The sequence below is a fragment of the Strongylocentrotus purpuratus genome, unplaced genomic scaffold (assembly GCF_000002235.5).
Source record: "Strongylocentrotus purpuratus isolate Spur 01 unplaced genomic scaffold, Spur_5.0 spur5_scaffold_12, whole genome shotgun sequence".
Lineage (NCBI taxonomy): Eukaryota > Metazoa > Echinodermata > Echinoidea > Camarodonta > Strongylocentrotidae > Strongylocentrotus > Strongylocentrotus purpuratus.
In genome coordinates, this window is record NW_022145597.1 from 24,529,572 (window position 1) to 24,545,028 (window position 15,457).

The 15,457-nt window shown below is 39.3% G+C and overlaps 1 protein-coding gene across 2 annotated transcripts; it reads right to left on the minus strand.

Moving 5' to 3' along the window:
* Positions 1 to 112: 112 nt before the first annotated feature.
* Positions 113 to 15,006, minus strand: LOC100890289. 2 transcript variants are annotated; one of them, XM_003723935.3, is made up of 11 exons: positions 14,889 to 15,006; positions 9,404 to 9,471; positions 7,385 to 7,506; positions 6,570 to 6,696; positions 6,096 to 6,247; positions 5,265 to 5,409; positions 4,557 to 4,961; positions 3,209 to 3,331; positions 2,461 to 2,615; positions 1,238 to 1,395; positions 113 to 496 (listed from the first exon to the last, which is right to left on the minus strand). In XM_003723935.3, exons 1-11 carry the CDS (start codon positions 14,989 to 14,991, stop codon positions 441 to 443), a joined length of 1,614 nt encoding a protein of 537 aa, XP_003723983.2. In that variant the 5' UTR covers positions 14,992 to 15,006; the 3' UTR covers positions 113 to 440. The 2 variants fall into 2 exon arrangements, with proteins under 2 accessions (XP_003723983.2, XP_003723982.2); XM_003723934.3 differs by lacking the exon at positions 14,889 to 15,006 and adding an exon at positions 11,489 to 11,849 and having other exon boundaries at positions 114 to 496.
* Between the last annotated feature and the right edge of the window lie 451 nt (positions 15,007 to 15,457).

Consider the following 15,457-nt stretch of genomic DNA (forward strand, 5'->3'; position numbering starts at 1 on the left):
GATTTCCTTATCTTTCTATGCTCATTACTCAGCCAATATACATATTCTTCCAAAATTGTTAGGCACATGGCATTTATTTGTAATCTTGAACATTCAGTGTATTAGTTTCGTTAGATTCTGTGAGAATTAATTTTCTTTTTTAACCAGAACTCAAGTTTATCTTTAATTTAGAAAGAGCCATGTGCTCAAACTTCTTTTGAACACGATCGCTTGTAAAATCAACTCAAGGTCAATTTCAATACCCTATATTGTACTGCCTAAAGAATCATGTTCGGATTAACATGTCACCATAATGCTGGCACATATCATGGATTGGAGGGACAAGGGTATTGAAATTGTGTTCGGCTGATTTTGCGAAAGCCTTTGCGATTGTTTGTTTAAACACATGAAGTTGGTGCACTTCGTGAATGACATCGTAGAAGAAGGAGCAGATCGTCTTGTTATATGTCAACACCATTGGGCGTCTTGAGATTGAAGAACATGGCGGTGATCATACCTGTTGAAAATAGACAGAAAAATGGCAAGAAAAATACAAGAGGGTGAAAAAAGGAGAAGAGGAGAAACGAGAAGTAAAACATTAAAAGAATTGCAAAGGACGAAGTGAATGAAGCGATGAAATTAAAAGAAGAAGGAAGAGAGAGAAAGTCGGGGGGGGGGTGAGAAAAATAAACACACCATGAACATGATAAGAAAGATACGAAAAGGAGAAAAATGAAAAAACGATATTAGAATCACTAAAATAGGAATACATGAGATTCAACATTTCCCAAGTAAAATGTGATTGGTAAATTTACCAAAATCTACCTCAAAACACTTTAAGAATATTCATTAAAGAAAGCTTTCAAACAAAAGATTATCGTCTACTCAGGTAAAAGAAATATGACAAAAGGTGACATTAAGGAGATGTTTGATCAAAGAATGTATTCGGTATATTCAAAGGTCAAACTGTTACTTTATTGTAGTGGAATTGTCCAGAATCTGACCTATTTAATTTTGATTTCCACCACACCAACGCAATATATGCGACCTCCTCCTACTTACTTGCTGCCAGCCGAAGATGGCGTGATCTTTAAATGAGGACGCCTGCCGACATCTGGGCTGGTGAGCATAATAAGTTCGTTGATAAAGCCATCTTCGGCAGCTTGAATCAAGTGTGTAGGAAATATAAAAAAACGCCCAGATTCTGTACTAGGGGTGGATATGTACGGGTGTTTATTTAACCCACTATTGGACTCACCTACTACCGGAAATATTCCTACCACGATGAAGAGGATATCCCAGGGTAAGAAGTGAAGAACAAGCTGCTGGGTGCAGGCAGCAACGATGGACGGTATGCTGACACCGAACAGGAAAATGAACCCGTAGTTGACTCCGACAAAGTCAGATCCGAAAGCTCTGTGACGAAAAACAATGCATTTGATGTCATCACGTTCCGTTATTCCACATGCTTACGATAATACTTACACCACCTTGATTGAATGTGTCAATTGAGAGGACACTATTACTTTACTTCAGTCTGAGATGCATGGCCCTACGTATTATCAGTGTCTGTGATATGGTGTAATATTGAAGCCCTAAATAAATTGCGCTTCAAAATGATCATGAAGTGCCTCAAAAAAGTAAACAAAAATATTTGAGTAACCGGTTTTTACTATACTCATTTCCGCCAACAGACTGTAGTGTTATAAAAACCGTTAGGAAAACGAAAAATCAAATTTCGATTTCCAATGATAAATATCTTGATAATCAGACGGGCGATCTGCTTGTAAAAGTCATGGGATTCCTGACTAACATAAAGGTTTATAATTATGATTGCAGCATGAGCGTCCAGGATTTTGTTTCGGAATCTGAGGCAATGTTACAGAGTCACTTTAAGTGTCAGCAATCCGTAATAGCAGAGAATTAATCATAAAGGTTTATAATTATGATTGCAGCATGAGCTTAATCCAGGATTTTGTTTTTGAGACAATGTTACCGAGTCACTTTAAGCGTAATAGCAGAAAATCAATCTATCCGTTAATTGATATGATAATTAACTATCAAGGTAAAATTAATAATGATGATGATGATGATGATGCTAATAATAATTATAACAACAATAACGATTGTCATAGTAACGATGATAATAATAAAAATTACAATAATTATAATAACGATTATGATAATAATACAGAGATGTAAGGGTGATGACGATAAAGGAGTCGATGGTAATGGTATTGAATGTCCCTTAGTGAACCGTTCTGGCTAAACGGGTATTCCTTTATTTTTGACAAAGACATTTTTATATAAATAAAGTTTTATTAGTGATGGTATCTCTTTGTCGTTTGATTATTTATGAATTGTATTTGTGTATAATCAATGAGGAGATATCCCAAATTATACAATATCTGAATGACTTGAAGAAAAAAAATTGATTTCAACTTTATCTTCACCGATTCATTTGGGAACGGATAGCCTCACCTTGATGTAGCCGTTGGAGCAGTTGAAAAGACGCCACCTATCGAGAAGAATATGCCAACCACCCAGATGAAGAACATAACCTTGTTGCCATAGAAACTAAGTCCGAATGTGAAAGTGAGGGCGGCCATTATAGCAGACGTCGTCATGAAAGAGACCTGAACAAAAAAAAAGATTTTTAGACAGATATTACATTGAAAATTCGTGATTATTCGATTGGAGATGCAACGATCGTAGGCTTCTATCTATCTATCAGGCTATAGTTCATCCAGACGTTGGACAAAGCCCTCCTCCTAACATTTCCATTCTCTTCTGTCTCTAGCTGTCCTAGTCGATCGTAGGCTTGAGATTCGGTTAAAAAATTGAAGGGCTCTTGAATCTTAGGCGATGAATACTACAAAACCAAAAAACTTCAGTCATTTATAAACCGACGGTGAATCTGATTACAATTAACTTTGGTGAATTGCGAACATTTTTATGTCATTTATGATGCAGTACTAGTGGCATGAACTTCGTAATTTTAATCACCCTCAATTTTGCAAATATTTCGATTTGACTTGTTGTTGTGGTAGTTGTTGAGCTTGTTTGCCGCATTTTTTCCTTATTTTTGTAGAAGAGATTTACTGCGTCACTAGTGTATGTCACTTAAGAGTTTTTACGGCCGTACAAAACGGTAACAGTGTGAATTTGTAACGAAAATGTACGACGAAACTTATGCCATAAATAATTTCTAAAAATATCTTTTAATCACCTTGCAGGAAAATCTATCAGCAATATGTCCCCAGAAGATTCTACTCAGCGCGTTAAATACAGAAGCACATGCTCCGGTAGCAGCTAGAAACAGGTCGTCATGTATGAAAGTCTGTCCGAATACCTGTAAACATAACAAAACATGGTAAGATATCTAAATTATAAACCAATTGGGATACCAATCATGCATCTGCAAAGAAATAAAAAGAAATTTAGTACCAAGGCACAAAATATACGATTGGTAACCGATATAACTACACACCCTGTTTGGATTTCGCTTGCGCAATTACTTTGCTTACATCGGACTTGGTAGAATTGCCGATTGATGTGTGTAATAATTACAATAATAATAGGCATTTCTATAGCGCTGTCTATCTAGAAATTCTATTCAGAGGTGCATTTATTATTACCCGGCTTTAGCCTTGCTGCCATTACAGCGCTTAAGCATTTCAAGGAATTAATTCCTGCCAGGCGCCCACTTACCTCACCTGGGTCAAGTGTAGCAAACGAAGATTAATGCCTTGCCAAAGGACATTAGTGTACAAATCTCGCACGCAGCGAAACTCACCATACATGCGCGTGACCTACTTGAAATTACTCGGAACTTACTGCGAGAGATCCGTAATGTTTTGGGTTATGAATTTATGAGGATGAATTTTCTCGTGAGATGGTTCTTTAAACGTTGTCGGAGGGTGTGCGCACTACTAAAAGTCTGAAGGTTTTAGAAGTGCAGTCACTCTTGCTGACCGATTAGATATAAGTCTACACCCGAATACTAATAATGTCAATTTCTCCATGATAACCAATGAAAGTATGCTCTTAAAGGGGGTGTAGCATGACGAGACTACGTGTCTTTCCCGTGGCCTGACTCGGGGCCAATCGGGTATAATACGACTACTGACGACGCGACCGCAGTATTCACGTGCGTGCAACATACGCGAAACCGAAGCGTGAAGAGAACTTCGGTCTGTTTCGCGAACGCTAGCGCGCTGACCATTAATCAAGTCCATTCGTTTAGGTGCAGCTGTCCAAAAAAAGTCGAAGATGGCGTTAAATTTGCAATGCTACACCCCGTTTCAGGTATCAAAACATAAACAAATCATTTCCATCACATTACGTCTATGGTACATGTATACTTGGACTAATTCCATAAATTCCTACCTCCTCCCCTTACACCTATTGCTGGACAACCACATTCAAACCTACAAGGTAGTTATTTCTGGACAACTAACCTTGGTTTACGTATTATGCTTTTGGTTTATCTCTGCCAATTCAACTGGTTTAGGTTAATGATCACACATACTTTCTGTTTACTTGTAAATAATCGCAAGTCGTCATGTTACCCATACCTTGTATAAGGTCGTTAAGTAGAGAATGACAAAGGAATCCATGAACATCGCCACTGTCAGTTGCCAGAAGAACGGATCTTTGAACATCTCTAAAGTCGACAGCGTCCTCCCTGACCATCGAGGGTCCCGGTCGCCCATTGATTCAGCTGATGAACTCGACGTCGGCGTGGACGCCGTGTTGATCGGAAGGGACGTGTCTTTATCGGTTGTCTCAGGAATACTGCGCCCCGCTTCGTTGGCCCAAGGATCGACTCTCTGCGCACCTGTGGCAGGCTGTTCATCGTTAATGCTTCCGGTAGCGCCCTCAGCGATCGCGGATCCGTTAACATCGTTTCCGGTACTCGACAGAGGGCGCTCATTCATTATGATACCCGATTTCTCGGTGATCTTTTTCTCCTTACGTCTCTGTAAGCAAAATGGAAATCGATCATGTTCATGTTTAGCTGCGATTATATAACGGATGGGGAGGCAACCACCCCCTCAAAAAGTATCTGTATGTTCGCAGTACCATGACGTTATAAAATATTAAAAATCCCATCAAAATATTATTTAATTGTTTAATATTAGAAGTTTAATAACTTGATTTAATAAATGGCGCTCCACATAAAGATAAAGAGTTCTACAATCTGGTGGCAGCAAGATAGAATAACCTTTGATAGCGTTACTGGGTTCTCGCTTTGGCCTGGAAACTAGACAGTGTCTACTTACGATGGCGTATCTTCTTGACCTCTTTACAAGGGTCGGGGGGTCACCGAGAAGCATGATGCCAATGATCTGCACGACGGAGAAGATGATGCCTTGCTGGATGAAAGCGAACGGGACGCGATCAAGGACCACCTTCTGGGAGTAATACCTGGTCAGACAGAACAAGAATGAAGGGTAAATAACAAAATTTAAAAAGGCACACGAAGCAGCAGAAATTTGGAATGACCTTGAGCCCTCAGCAAATAGTATTATTGGAGTCACCTCTTGCCAATAGTTGCAACCAGAACATCACAATACAGTGTATATTGATATACTATGCGCTTCAGGAGAGCTTTGGAAATTATTACCCAGCTTTAGTTTAGGAACCGGTAACGCATCGCCCAATGCATTTTAAGAAATAACCCTATCCGGTACCCACTTACTACACGTGGCTCGACAGTAGAGATGGTCGTAGATTAAAGATAAAAGTGAGTTCTGAATGTTCAAAATTACAAATAAATGTCATATACCAAACAATTTTGGTAGAAATGTATACTGGCTGAGTAATAAGCATAGAAAGAATAGGAAATCAAGGTTGGTAGCTCCGACACCGCTTGTGTAGTCCCATATACATCTTTCTGTGTACAGAGCTTGTTACTTTACCAAGACTGGGCCAAATTTATTATGATTTGATGACTCCTGAACTTTGCAGTACACACCAATACTTACGTGCTACATGATCAACTTTTTCCTGATCCAGTCCACATCTTTTCTTTCACAATGCAATCGCATAACCAGAACTCAACATTGTTTGTCATGTCTTGCATAATTCATAAATATTATGCTCCTACTTACCATTGTTCTGCGCCCATTTCGTTTGTATTGATGTCAGGTTCTAGGTTATGAGGGTTGATGAAGAGAGTCTGGACGATGTTGAATACCAAGGGACCGGCTCCGAATCCAGCCAGGAGTAAACCATTGACCACGCCCTTCCGCTGGGGCATCCACTGAGAGAGGGAAGATGGATGGAGATAAGTTAGAGATTGATGCTCATGTAGTGAGGGTACGGGCAACATGGGGGGGGGGGCACAATGGTGTTTCCAACTAGGTGGATAGAAAGTGAATAATCAAGGCTATTGATTACGGGGAAAGTGTGGGAAGGGGTCCTATCATCTTTCTTTCTTACTGGTCTCCCCTCCCCTCCCCTCCCCTCCCCCCTCTCTCTCTCTCTCTCTCTCTCTCTCTCGCTCTTTTTTCTTCTGCTTCTTTTCGGAGATCGATTAGGGGCAAGTACCCCGTCCCCCATGTAGCTTCGCCACCGTATTTTACCTTCATGACACAGACCAGTGGAGGGAGGTAGGTCAGGCCGATCCCAATCCCGAACAAGAATCCATAGGTGAAGAGTAAGAAGTAAAACGAAACTTTAACCGCCCATGCTGAAGCGAACACTGCTATACTGTGATATGCAAAGAAAGAAGAAAACGAATACAGAATAATCCTTATATTGCATACGTGATACCTTTCTGCAAATTTTATTTAAACAATAATGTATATAATTTATATTTTATAAACAATAAATTTACTTGATGGACGAGTCGAAAGATGAAATAAAATGGCGAAGTATGAGAGAATCTGGTGTACTTGGCAAGGAGTATTGACAAATGACTGCAGCTGACAACACCCTTACTGACACCATGACCACCACCGTCACCATCACCATCACAATCCCACCACCAATAAGTCAAGGAAGACAATAAGGAGGATAATGAGAAGAAGAAGAACGAGAAGAACGAAAAGAAGAAGAAGTAGAAAAAGAAGAAAAAGAAGAAAAAGAAGCAGAAGAAGTAGGAGAAGAAGGAGAAGAAATTGAAGAAGTAGGAGAAGAAGGAGAAGAAATTGAAGAAGAAGAAGAAGTAGGAGAAGAAGAAGAAGTAGAAGAAGAAGAAGCATATAGAAGAAGAAGAAGTATATAGAAGAAGAAGAAGGAGAAGAATGAGGAGAAGAAGAAGAAGAAGAAGAAGAAGAAGAAGAAGAAGAAGAAGAAGAAGAAGAGGAAGAAGAAGAAGATGGAGAAGAAGAAGAATATGGAAGAATATAGAAGAAGAAGAAGAAGAAGAAGAAGAAGAAGAAGAAGAAGGACTTACTTGAAAACAACACACCCGATGAAAGTGGCCAGTCTTACTCCAAGCTTCTTTTCCAAATATCCTCCAACCCCCATTGCGAGGCCCTGTCCGAGAATGGCTGCTGCCAGAATCAATGACGCCGTCTGAAAACATTACAAATATGATTACATTAGAAGTGCGTGAAATAACCCCAGTCACATCAAAGAGATCGACAGTAGACCGAACCAAAAAACATACATTTCATCTAATGGCCAAGAATCAGTCGGCTTGAGTCGATTTGGAGTCGGATTGGCAGTATGACAGAAGCATCAAGAAAAAAGTAAACAAAATGGAAGTCACATTTTCAAAATAACAATAAACACTGTAACATAGAATGTGTGGGGGTGGGTCATTAGGAATCAGGGCGTGACATCTGCCTATTAGTAGGGACTTTTAGATTTACACGACGAGAACGTGGACTGATACGTGTGACACCCTTTTAAGGCAATGTGACGTCCTTTTCAGGCACTGCCGGGCACTACCAGTGCCTTAAAAAGACGTCAAATTGCCTTAAAAGGATGTCACACCTGATGGAATCCATTTTAACAATCTTTTCGAGAAACTTCCCTCAATTAAAGACTACTTGTGCTTTCGGAAAATAGCATGTTGGCCTATACTTAAACATTTTGAGGGAAGTTCTAAATTAGTATTGTCCTTCATATGCCTTTGGGATTTAACCTTGTCATTTTGGGGGCCTGCAAATAGAACATAGTTCCTTTAAACTGAGATTTAGGATTGTTACCATGTGCACTGTTGGTAATAATGGTGGAATATTTTTTTTTTTACCCCGATTTATGGAAAGATTTTAACAAAGATTTATTCTCACTAGATCTAGATAATAGTATACATTCTCAGATTTTATTGAATAATAATTTGTGAGTGTTTGTTTTGCGTGACTGCTTAGGCATTTGTATGCTACTATGCTAATCTACTAGGGGACTTACGTCCTTAAGTCATAACTGACAGTAATGAGGAATAATGCCTCATGAAAGGGCACTAATAAAGCATATCGACACGGTTTTGATCCTGGGGGCTCACAGTAACGAGGCCATTGCTTAGTCACTGAATCATGACTGTACGCAGCGGGGGCTAGGGTACGTCGCCGCCCCCACACATACAAAACAAAAAAAAATGCAATAAATTATCAATAATTTATTGAATTTTCCTCTGGTCCCCAACATTAAAAATTCCTCTGTAGGGCAATACATTATGGGTCAAGGCATGCCCATATAGAGGATTTTGTTATCTTTGGGGTTGGGGCAAAATGCAATGAATTTTTGAAAATTTATAGCATTTTCTTTGTTTTTTTGTATTTGTGGGGGCGGCGACGTACCCTAGCCCCCGCTGCGTACAGTCATGATTCAGTGGCTAAGCAATGGCCTCGTAACTGTGAGGCCCCAGAATAAAAACCGTGTCGATCAGCTTTATTAGTGCCCTTTTGTGAGGCATTAATCCTCAGCATTGTCAGTTATGAGTTTAGGACGTAGGTCCCCTAGTTGATTAGCATAGTAGCACACACATGCTTTATCAGTCACGAAAAACAAACACTCGCAAATTACTATTCAATACAATCTAAGAATGTATACTTTTATCTAGATCTATTAGGAATAAATCATTGTCCAAATCATCCCATAAATTTGGGTAACACAAATTATTCCACCATTATGACCAACAGTGTACTATTGGAGACGAAGAGACAAGAGGGTATGATTAAAATGTAGATTGAATATAAATGATTAATCAGTATTTAATTCACATCAAAGGTGTTGATATTTTGGCTTAATGTAGTTTTATGCAAATGTTACAAAGTCATTTGCATAAGAAAAAATAAGTATAAATCCAATTTCCTACAATTAATCCAAACTCTATTGGAGCTTGCTAATATACGGAATCGTAAGATACACTAAAATCTTAGATTTGTAATTATGGCCGATAACGTTCGGAACAAATAGTTTGGGCTTGCCAAGATATCTGCAAACGGAGATGTGAGCTAATAATTACCTGATACGTAATGTGGGGGTCGTCCCCTCTGTATCTAACATAAGACACAATATATGGCACCATATTACCTACAAGATAAACAAAAATAAACATTTATTTACAAAGATTATTAGTTGTTAAACTTTATAGCAGCACTCGAAGTCAGCGGCGGATTAATTTAACGATTGTTTTAATGAATTTGGAAGAAGAAAAAAATATTATATGGCTCCAGCAATTATTTTTCTTCTAATTTTCGGGAGCGATAATGAAAGAGAGAGAAACGAAATGGGGTAGAGAGAGAGAGAGGAGTAGAGAGAGAGAGAGAGGGAGAGGTCAGAGCTCAGAAAGAGAGAGAGAAAGAGAGAGAGAGAGAGAGAGAGAGGAGAGAGTGAGAGAGAGATTACAAGGAACCAAGCTGACGAACTAAAGGAGGATATAATGAAACTGCCCTAAATCTGAAAGGACGCTTATTCATTATAGTATACAATAACACACGAGAATATACCCGACATGAACAAAACAAAAAAACTCCTGTCTCGACCTCACCTTTTCTCGTACTATTCATTCACCAATGCATGTAAAGTCTCGATCCACCCAACCATGTCAGGTTGCGGGTTTTAAGTATAATGCCATGCATTTGTATACGTTTTTCTTCTCAGTTTCAAAACAAGAAAAAAAAAAAGCATACACTACTTAACATCGATGATATCACTCAAAAGCAAATAATTATTGCTTTAATTTGTTTAAGGAATATGATTGAAGTAGAATACCAAAGAAAAGGAGTAATCAATTGTTTAGAATTGAATTCAGAAAATGATGTGCTTGTTAAAGAAATAGCTTTTTCATTGTGGAAAATATGTGCTACACGTTATGTCAATGTGTAAATCGTACATCAGAAGAATGCGGAAGTCATAGAAATTATGAATTATATCAGCTAATTACATGATTAAACCAAATCTGTTTCATAGTTGTGATTTTTTGTGTGGCAGATACGATGCACAATAATGACATTAACAACTGTAAGAAAAAATATTTATAATAATGATAATAAATCTAAGTTTGATGATGATGATGATCATGATGACGATGATATTGATTATGATTAGGATAATGAAAAGAAAAATGATATTGATAATGCTGATAATAATAATTACAATAATAATAATGATCATAATAATAATGATAATACAAATAATATTAATAATAACAACGAAAAAAAATGAAATTATAATAATATTGATAGTAATAACAACAACAATAATAATGATAAGAAGATATTAATAATGTGGTTTTATATAACCTAGGGTACGTAACCGTTTCAGTAAAAATAGCCTAATAGGTCATCCTTGGGGCCCTGCAATTATAAACATTACCACAGCATTGCCAGATACCCATTTAAAAGACCCGAGTACAAGGACGGAAACGGGTGAGTAACACCTCGCCAATTCATTTAGGCTATTTTTACTGAAACGGTTACGTACCCTAGGTTATATAAAACCACATTATTAATATCTTCTTATCATTATTATTGTTGTTGTTATTACTATCAATATTATTATAATTTCATTTTTTTTTCGTCGTTAAGCATCGAATCGAGGAGAAGACGAGGAAGAATCGAACCCAGGACATTTCGTTCACTTTCCAATGAAAGTCAAGAGCCTTCAACGATGTGACAGCTAGTGCTTTCGGTTAAATATCAGTTTCATTTACCGCATGGACCATGTTTAATTTAAAAAAAATAGTTCGTCCTTATATAGCGAATTTCAGGACCGCAGGCCCTCTCAATGCGCTTTACAGATTTATATTATTACCCCGGTCATCGGATTCATGCTTATCCACACACATTGTATGCACATTCTCCACTCCCTGGGGCGCATTTCAGCCAGTCGCCATTTCACAAGCGCCACTTGCTAATCAAACCACATTAACGTTTGCATCCTACCGGGTACCCATTTAACACCTGGGTGGAGAGTGGCAAATGTTTACAGCAAGGTAACTAACCATTTGCAAGCAGACTAGCTAAGGCTACAGAATTCACGCCATGCCCTGCATGTGGCACGGGCATGACACACGGATAATAGACACCCCCTCAAAACATGTTCTCACCGAACGAATAGATTGAGCCCAGTGCGAGAAGAATGAGCACCGCCCCAGTGATCGCCAGGATGCCCCTACAACTCCGATAAGCTGGCTTCCACTCAGTCCCCATTGGTCCTAGCTTGTCCTACAGTCCACACTGGTCAATATATAGTCCAGTCCAATTCTACGGTCCGTCTTTGAACGAGGTCCAGGAACTACTCACAACGGACCAAACCATTAACCTGTCTCGGCTACCACATAATCCACATACAATCACACTCCCCCGCGAATAGGGAGAGCCAAGCCTTTGATTCAAGGTTGGTGAGCTGAGCTTGGCCTAACAATATTCATATTCACATTACACGTCCCAGGTAACTTCTAAGGGGTAATGAGAGAAAAAAGATAGATTTTGAGCTTTCCAGGCTACTGGTTATCATGAATTGACTCCAAAAGACGCACCGTGAACTTTGTCAAATAAGAATGGGGATTTGTACCCAAAATATGTACTTTATGTACATAAAGGCGATCAGCCCAGTGATTTTGAAAAAAAACTTGAAAACGGTGTCAGGAAGGCAGAGAGAGAGAGAGAGAGAGAGAGAGATTCAACCTAAATTTACATTATTCTGATGCTTGGACTCCTATCTTATGTGACACCAGTATTGTACAAACTAATCGTCATTCGCTCAAATGTATGTCTATATATACATGTATATATATATAAGTACGTAGTTATACTATTCTTACATCTGTCTCTATTCTGGTATGGTCACAAAAACTAAATTCAATAGGCCATTTTCGTAATGTAACCAAATTTAATGCACAAGTCTTTGTGTAGTGCCTCAATACAAATTATTTCATTCACCTGATAAGAATAATACATGTAGTACTTCAAAAGTCAGAATGCAAACTGCATATATTAAGTGTTGCTAGGTAGGTCAAGCCATAATGTTTGTCCTAGCTGGCAACAACTAATGTATGCAGTTCGAATTCTGTCCATTGAAATATTCTTATTAGGTGAATGAAATAATTTGTATTGAGGCACTTCACAAAGACTTAATGCATTAAATTTGGATACATTACGAAAATGGCCTATTTTGTACTTGATCTCCTTCTCATTCAGGAAAAGAAAATTCCTTTTCGTATTCATTGTAACCTACTGTATGACCACATGTTGACAATTCCTATACATCATGGGTGTCGATCCCGGGGGGGGGGGATGGGGGATATACCCCCCCCCCCCAATATTTCAGGTGGGGGGATGGCCTGTACAATCATTCCCCCAATAATTCACCATCAAAAAAAAAACTAAAACAAAATTATGATGAGAGCCCGATGAGAGTAGTTAATGGTTATTACTCGCAAGATGACCATTAATATACACATTTTGCTATCTCATTTTCATAATACATACATATATAAATAGAAAACGAAGTAAATGAGATGACCGTATATGAGACAAGAATAAATTGAATTCTCGCTCATACGGCTTCATCAGGAATTGGTGAGTAATTCAATTTCAAAATGTTAAGCGCGAAGCGCAAAAGTGCAAAAAAGAAGAAAAGAGTGGGAGAGAGTGATAATGAGAGACAGAGAGGATACAGGGGCGTAGCCAGGCGGTGGTGGGGGTGGTCGCCCCCCCCCCCCCCAAAAAAAAAAGAGAGAGAAAGAAGAAAGGAAGAGGACGTAGGAAGAAAAAGGATTTAGAGTCGGGAACGGTACAACGAATCGTCTTCCTTTCTCTAATTATTAAATGAAACGTCAAAGCTTCCGCACTTCGCGCGAAAGGGGGGGGGGGACTGAAATCAGCAAGGATTTAGAGTCGAGAATGGTACAACGAATCGTCTTCTTTCTCTAATAATTTAATGAAACGGCAAAGCTTCCGCGCTTCGCGCAGGAAGGGGGGGGGGGGGAACTGAATTCATACAAGGATTAAGAGTCGAGAATGGTACAACGAATCGTCTTCCTTTCTCTAATTATTTAATGAAACGGCAAAGCTTCCGCGCTTCGCGCAGGAAGAGGGGGGGGGGGGGGGACTGAATTCATACAAGGATTAAGAGTCGAGAATGGTACAACGAAACGTCTTCCTTTCTCTAATTATTTAATGAAACGTCAAAGCTTGAGCGCTTCGCGCGAAAGGGGGGGGGGGGACTGAATTCAGCAAGGATTAAGAGTCGAGAATGGTACAACGAATCGTCTTCTTTCTCTAATAATTTAATGAAACGTCAAAGCTTCCGCGCTTCGCGCGGGAAGGGGGGGGGGGAACTGAATTCATACAAGGATTAAGAGTCGAGAATGGTACAACGAATCGTCTTCTTTCTCTAATAATTCAATGAAACGTCAAAGCTTTCGCGCGGGAAGGGGGGGGGGGGGACTGAATTCATACAAGGATTATGAGAGTCGAGAATGGTACAACGAATCGTCTTCTTTCTTTAATAATTTAATGAATCGTCAGAGCTTCCGCGCTTCGCGCGGGAGGGGAAAAACTCCCCCTTCCTGCACCCACCCCCTAGGAGGTGTTCACTACCGCCCCCCCTAAAATAAAACCCTGCCTATATGCTTGAGAGGATAATAACCCAGGTAGCAAGCGCATGTGGAGCCCACATGGGTCCCATATTGTCTAAAATGTTATCTTTATCGAGGGTGACTTGAAAAAGTTAAAAACTTGGAAGGGAGGGGTTGCAACCTGCCACACGCCTCTACCTCTTGGTTGCTTTGATCCATTGCCGAAAATATTTTGGCACCTATCATCCCCCTCAACCGAGGATACAAAGCGACACCCTTGCTATACATCATGTACATGCTACCTTTCAATTTGCTATTTATATTCAGATTTCATTAAACCTTGAAAGCCCTTCCACCGTTGAAACCGCAATAATTGGCTTATATCGCCCTCACATTTTGATAAATAATTGTGTAGAACAATAAATAGGACGAGAAAGGTGATGACTTGGGATCACCTAGCAACAAATGGCGTCATTCTTACTCAGAATTCGGTATATATACTTGCCAATTGCCATACCTACTACATGGAACATGGCATGAGTACGATGACCACCAGTCTTTGCAGAAGTATCATCGGGAACGCTCCAATAACATTATCCACAAGACCAACATCAGGTTTTTTTTTTACAAAGCCTTTTTTTCAATGACAAGTGACACATTCAGTGACAAATCTGCTGATAACCAATAAAGAGCAGGAATTTCACTAGCTTATAACAAAAATTGTAATTTGTCACTGGTGACAAGCTTTGTGAAACACCCACAAGAACGACATCAAACGAAGAAAAAAACCACTACATCGAATGACCAAGTTATACATCGGTCGGTTTGAAGTCACTTTGGCGGTTTGACCGACTTGTAAAACCGTGTCACCATCGTAGAGTGAATAATAAGTTGATGATAGGAAGACAAATATTATGTTTCTTACCGTAAGAATAATGTGTTCCAAGAGGATTCATGACCAGAATCCCGCCAAGAACCACAACAAATCCTCTCAAAGTCTGGAAATCCTCTTTTAGCATTCTCCCCATAGTTAGACATCAACCCACAGTCTATGTGAATCTTATCATAATGATATTAAACTAAACTTTTTCCTGCTTTCGGCCATTATGCCATTGTCCTCGATTTTGTCTCGGCTTCGCTTTAGCTCCGAATTCCCATTTTGTTTTCGACCTCAGCAGTCAAACACAAATGATTCAAGGATTCGTCGTGCGAGCTGTGTACCAGCAAACTCACACTGTGGGATCATACCATAGAAGCAGAAATGCATGTTTGAAGAAAAAAAACGGAATCCAGTGGGGCATAACTTTGATTAACCACATGACTGATGATATATCCGGTATATCAGTCACAGCGAAAAACCCGACTCCAAACCAACCATTTGCGGTAATGTAATTTTTGTCCGGTCTTTAGTCGGTATATATTGTCAGTCTTGTTTGTGTTAATGGGGTATGATGCCTCAGGCTCAGTCACACCGCCATCCCGACTCCACGAACC

What these genes read in the sequence shown, in the direction of transcription:
- LOC100890289 (XM_003723935.3), bottom strand. Translation starts at nt 14,991, where the DNA reads ATGGGGAGAATGCTAAAAGAGGATTTCCAGACTTTGAGAGGATTTGTT. An exon ending in ACCCCCACATTACGTATCAG is followed by an intron (nt 7,507 to 9,403) that starts GTAATTATTAGC and finishes TAATGTTTTCAG; the next exon opens with ACGGCGTCATTGATTCTGGC. An exon ending in CACTGGTCTGTGTCATGAAG is followed by an intron (nt 6,248 to 6,569) that starts GTAAAATACGGT and finishes TCCCTCTCTCAG; the next exon opens with TGGATGCCCCAGCGGAAGGG.